Raw genomic sequence first — 6,039 nt, 5'->3', positions numbered from 1 at the left:
TCATTAGGAAGAGAATTGAAAATAAAATTGCTAATATTATCATGCCCTTATACAAACTACGGTGCGGCCACATTTGGAATACTGTGTGCAGTTTTGGTCACCATATCTGAAGAAGGGCATTGCAGAACTACTAAGGTGAAGAAGAGGGCAAGCAAGATGATCAGGGGTCTAGAGCACCTTCCTTACAGGGCAAGGCTTCAACTCCTGGAGCATTTTAGATATGAAAAAAGATGACTCTGGGGAGACATTACATAGGTCTATAAAATCATGCATGGTATGGAGAGAGTTGATAGAGAGAAATCTTTCTCCCTCTCTCGCAACAATAGAACCACAGGTCATCCCATGAAACAGATTGCCCAGAAGTTTAGGACTGATAAAAGGAAGTACTTTTTCACATAATGCACAATTAACCTATGGAATTCTCTGCCACAAGATGTGGTGACAGCCAACAGCCTGGGTGGCTTTCAGAGGGATTTAGATAAATTCGTGGAGAATAGGTCTATCAATGGCTACTAGTCTGAGAGCTATAGGCCACTTCCAGCCTCAGAAGCACAATGCCTGTAAATACCAGTTGCAGGGGAGTAACAGCAGGAGAGAGGGCATGCCTTCAAATCTTGCCTGTGGGCTTTCCAGAGCTAACAGGTGGGCCACTGTGTGAAACAGCATGCTGGAACAGATGGGCCCTGGGCGTGATCCAGCTGTGCTGATGGAAAGTAATGATCTGAATAAAAGGGCTAGGCCAATTCATTTCTGCCGTGAACCCGAACCAATTTTGGACTCATGCAAATAGATATGGCTGACTACTTATTGCTAGTAACAATTTCTGTGGTCTTCTTCAGCGTAAAAGGTGTTTTATAGCTCTTCTCGTGATGTAAAATATCCTGAGATGTCAGAATTTGGCTCAGTTTCCCAGTGAGTTGAGTGGGGGGTTTCATCATGCTACCTTGCACTGACTTCAGAGCTGTGCTGCCTACTCTGTAGATGTATTTGTTCCTCGCAGCACACTAGCCGCTACTGTCTCTCACGGCACAAGGGGTTGAGAATGACTGCTCCTAGCCTTGTCGTCCCATCAGGCGGAGGTGCTGAACCTGCACTGGGACAATTGTTGTGCGGACACCCACCAACTTTTGACAATGAGGTGCTGCACATGACCTTGCCAGGGAGGGCGGGAAGGTTGCGGGGAAGGCCGCTGTCCTCCCCACCGCCACGCCACATGCCCACACGCGGAACAGCGTGGCCAAGAGAGGTGCTGGAAGCAGGAGGGCTTCCCCCTCCTGCATCCCAGGGTGCCACGGGGCAAGAGCAGGTGCCGCGCTTGGTGCAGCTGCTCCTTCTCCCCCAGCTCACTGCCAGAAATGGTGGCGGGCCGGGCCGGAGGGAGGAGCCGTTTAACCTGGTGGTGATTGCCCAGATGATCTCCAGCCGATGTTAAGTGAACCACAAGATCCTTAACCTTTGCTAACGGCCGGATTTGGACATGGGATTTGGCGCGGGTGCGGCATGACCTCGCCCCCAGCGCTGCTTCTCACGTGCAGCCTAATCCAGGCTGGGCTGCCCTAGCCTGGGTTAGGCTGCATGTGTGAATACCCTGGATGTCATTCACTTAAGTGGCCTACCATGCATGGGTAGGACATGGCTGAGCCAGCGTGGTGTAGTGGTTAGAGTGCTGGACTAGAACCGGGGAGACCCGAGTTCAAATCCCCATTCAGCCATGAGACTTGCTGGGTGACTCTAACCCAGTCACTTCTCTCTCAGCCTAACCTACTTCACAGGGTTGTTGTGAAAGAGAAACTTAAGTATGTAGTACACCGCTCTGGGCTCACTGGAGGTAGAGCAGGATATAAATGTGGTGGTGGTGATGATGATGATGATGATGATGAGTTGGTGCACTCTGATGGAATGCTGCTCAGTCATGTCTTTCAGCATTTTAAGAAATGTGTTTAAAGTATTGATATCCTGCTTTCCCATCACACAGCAAAACAGCAACAAAGTAAGCAATTAGAATAGAACAAAGCCAAAGTAAAATATTGATATAAAGGGAGAGACAATCAAATCAGATGTAATATGGCAAGCAATTCCAAACAAGCAGCAGAGCAAACTGTAGAAGCAGCCAAGGTAGCCACTCATCCAATATGAACCCAAAGAATTTATTATTTATTTTATTTATTTAGTACATTTGTATACCCCCCAATACAAAAAAGTCCCTGGGCAGTTCACAATATAAAAACCATTAAAACAATGACATAATTAAACAATTTAAAATACAATAAAAACTCTAAGAATCAAAGCTTTAAAACTATATGTGTTATAACGCATGTGTGGGCGATTCCAAGAGTAACGGAATCAGGCACATTACTGATTTTTCCATTACTAGCCATAAGCATAGGAACATAGGAAGCTGCCATATACTGAGTAAGACCATAGGTCCATCTAGCTCAGTATTGTCTACACAGACTGGCAGTGGTTTCTCCAAGGTTGCAGGCAGGAATCTCTCTCAGCCCTATCTTGGAGATGTCAGGGAAGGAACTTGGAGCCTAGATGCCTTTCCAAGAGTGGCTCCATCCCCTAAGGGGAATATCTTACAGTGTTCACACTTCCAGTAAGGGGAATATCTTACAGTGCTCACATTTCTAGACCCCCTTTTGTATACAACCAGGGTGGACCCTGCTTAGCTTAAGGGGACAAGTCATGCTTGCTACCACAAGACCAGCTCTCTTCCCAAATTTTCAAATTATTATATATACCTACTGGAAGAGAACATCTTGTACTATGAGGCCATATTTTAAAGAAACCCTTAAATATTATAGTGTCTTACGTGCAAGATGATTCCATTACTGTACTGTTGAATGTACTGATTCCATTCAAGTACCATTACTGACTTGTTTGGGTGTTTCAGACACTATGATATTGAAGGGGTTTGTAAAAATGTGGCCTTATAGTACAAGATATTCTCTTCCAGTGGGTATATATAATATTACCTTGAAAATGTGCTATGGCTAGAGTCATTTTTAAAAATGGTAAAATGCCTGATTCCGCTACCTTTGGAATTGTGCATGTGACAATAGCTAGATCCTTCTTGACCAGGAAAAGGTTACAGCTGCTGCACCAACCCAGGCTGGAAAAGGGGGTGTGCTTTATTCAAGAAGTTTTGCTTTGCAGCCTAATTCATCCAAACATAATGGCTGACATATTACACAAGGTTCCGTCTGCCTTGTAACAGAACATGCATGCAGTTGTGCAAGAGTGCTTTGGGTAAAACATAAGAATTGCACACACACAGTTGTGCAATGGATGGTGATCATTTCCATTCATCACACAACTGCATTTGTACAATTCTTGCTTCTTGCACAAAAGCGCTCTTGTGGAACTGCATGCACATTCCATTACAAAGCAGATGGAACTATGTGCAGTATGTTGGCCACTGTAATCAGAAAAATGCCTGAAAATTATAATACAATATTGAAAGAAAACAGTTATAATTATTGAAAAATACCACTGACAAGATACAGTACCATACAAATAGCATCACAGTACATCATTTTTCAAATACATCAACCTTGGCCAGTAACAAAGGCCCAGAGCCTTTGGATAAGGTGATATAGAAATGTAATAAATTCATAAATAACAGCGACCCTCTATAGGGGGAAGGGCCCAGATCTTTTTGCCAAGGTCCAAACCAACCACCCCCGCATCAGCGCCTCTAACTTCCCTGTAATAGTGTCCTTTTTAAGGCCTCTTTCATTTCCTTGTTCCTCAGGCTGTAGATAACTGGGTTGAGCAAGGGAGTCACCACGGCATAGAAGAGGGTCACCACCTTGTTGCTGCCCCCTGATGCTTCGGGGGCAACATAGGTGGCCATGATGGAGCCGTAGAAAAGGCCCACTACTGCCATGTGCGAGGTGCAAGTGGAGAAGGCCTTTTGCCTCCCCGCAGCAGAAGGCAACCTCAGCACCACCCGCAGAATTGTGGTGTAGGAGCACACAATGAAGAGGAAAGGGCCAAAGATGGCAGTCGAGCTGAGGCTGTAGAAGGCTATTTCCGTGCCAGGGGCTGGAGTACAGGAGGAGGCCAGCAGCGGCCCGGGGTCGCAGATGAAATGGTCGAGGATGTTGGAGCCACAGAAACGGAGCTGAGAAATCAAAGCAATGGGCCCCAGGAACCACAGGAAGCCAGACACCCAGGAGGAGGCTGCCAGGATACAGCAAGACCTCCGGGACATGAGGATCGGGTAACGCAGTGGGTGGCAGATGGCCAAGTACCGATCCAAGGCCATGGCAGCGAGAAGGAAGCTCTCTGTGGTTCCCATAGAGAAGAAAAAGTAGAACTGGAGGAAGCAGCCATGGAAGGAGATGGTGCTTGGTGGTGGGGAGGCCAGATCTGAGAGCATACGGGGTGCTGTGGCACTTACATAACACATCTCCAGCCCGGAGAAGTTCCCCAAGAGGATGTACATGGGTAGGTGGGAGAGGCGGGAGTCCCGCAGAACAGTCCACATGATGCACAGGTTTCCCACCAAGGTAAAGGCATAGCAAATGGAAAGCAGAGAACACAGAAGCAGGCGGAAGAGGGGCGAGAGGGACGGGAAGCCCAAGAGGACAAACTCCGTCACCAAGTCGGTGCTGTTGGCTTGCTCTGAAGGATGATGCCTCTTTGTTGCAGCAGTCATAAATGGGAAAACAATTAGTGTTAAAATGCTTAACTTGTTTTTTGAATTCATATTTTACAGTAAATCTGAAATATCAATTCAGATCAAAGATCATATCAAGAACAGTTCATATGAATGTACAGAACCTTGCCTTTTCTCATGCCAGTATGGAATAAATGATATCCATCTAGACACAAAATTATCTATTGTATGCTCATCCCTGGAATGTTTATAATATGTGAGTTTAATCAGAAATCACCCTGCAGTGAAGGGATAGATACTGCCTCGATAAATTTGTCGATTTCAATGCTGTCTGGTTGGGCAGGGATATATACATTTGAATAAAAATTAGCAAAGGACTTGCATATCTCTATGGCATTAATTAATTTTCTACCATTAGCCTCTTTAATTTGCTGGGCTGAATTGTGTGTTGCCCTTTTAAGCCTACTTTCCGGTAGACTTTTGAGATCACCCAGCATTCTGTGTGCATGTCCATCCGTGTGTCCGTGTGTGTGTCCCCCTGTCATCAACTTTGAGACACCTGGACCAATATGAACCAAATTGGGTACAGTTGTAGGGACACCACAATGACGTAGTTTGTGATGATGTCATCCACACTGATCCAAGTTGGTGGATGCGTAAAGTTTTGAGGTGCAAGTGGGCTAACTTGTGAACCGCCAAACTGATTTGAACCAAATTTGCTACAGCTGTAGGGACACATAGGGACTCTCTAATGGCATGGTGTGTGACCATGTCATCCACTCCAATTCAAGATGATGGCCATGTGAACATCTGAGGCGCAAGTGGGCTGACTTGTGAACCGCTTAACCAATTTGAACCAAATTTGCTGCAGTTGTAGTGAGTGACACACGGGGACACCTCAGTGGTGTAGTTTGAGATGATGTCATCCACCCTGATTCAAGATGGCAAAACCATAAACTTTTGAGGTGCAAGTGAGCTAATGTGAACCGCTTAATAAAATTGAACCAAATTTGCTATAGCTGTAGGGACACAAAGGGTCACCTCAATGGCGTAGATTGTGACAATGTCCTCCAACCCAATTCAAGATGGTGGACACACAAACCTTTGAGGTGCAAGTACACTAACTTGTGGACAGTCTAACTGATTTGAACCCAATTTACTACAGCTGTATGGACACATAGGAATGCCAGGGGCGGAGCCACTATTGAGCAAATGGGTTCAAAGAACTCGGGCCACCCATGGAAAAGGCCGCCAACGCCCCATGGCTCCCCCCTCCCACGCCCAGGCTGCCGGGAGCCTGGGTGAACTCTTCGACAATTATTTCAGGCAGCTCCGACTGCCTGATAGAACATTTCCCCCTTCCTCTCCGTCTCTGGAGGGAGAGAAAGGGGAAAACATTCTATCAGGCAGCC

At 46.2% G+C, this 6,039-nt stretch overlaps 1 protein-coding gene across 1 annotated transcript; it reads right to left on the bottom strand.

Moving 5' to 3' along the window:
- Positions 1-3,402: 3,402 nt before the first annotated feature.
- LOC128328834 (olfactory receptor 11G2-like) lies at positions 3,403-4,912 on the bottom strand. The gene has a single exon (XM_053258955.1). The coding sequence runs from the start codon at positions 4,715-4,717 to the stop codon at positions 3,701-3,703; it is 1,017 nt and encodes a 338-aa protein (XP_053114930.1). The 5' UTR covers positions 4,718-4,912; the 3' UTR covers positions 3,403-3,700.
- Between the last annotated feature and the right edge of the window lie 1,127 nt (positions 4,913-6,039).

This window comes from Hemicordylus capensis, chromosome 6, assembly GCF_027244095.1.
Source record: "Hemicordylus capensis ecotype Gifberg chromosome 6, rHemCap1.1.pri, whole genome shotgun sequence".
Lineage (NCBI taxonomy): Eukaryota > Metazoa > Chordata > Lepidosauria > Squamata > Cordylidae > Hemicordylus > Hemicordylus capensis.
Note: the sequence above shows the minus strand (reverse complement) of the source record. Positions and strands in the feature narration are given on the sequence as shown.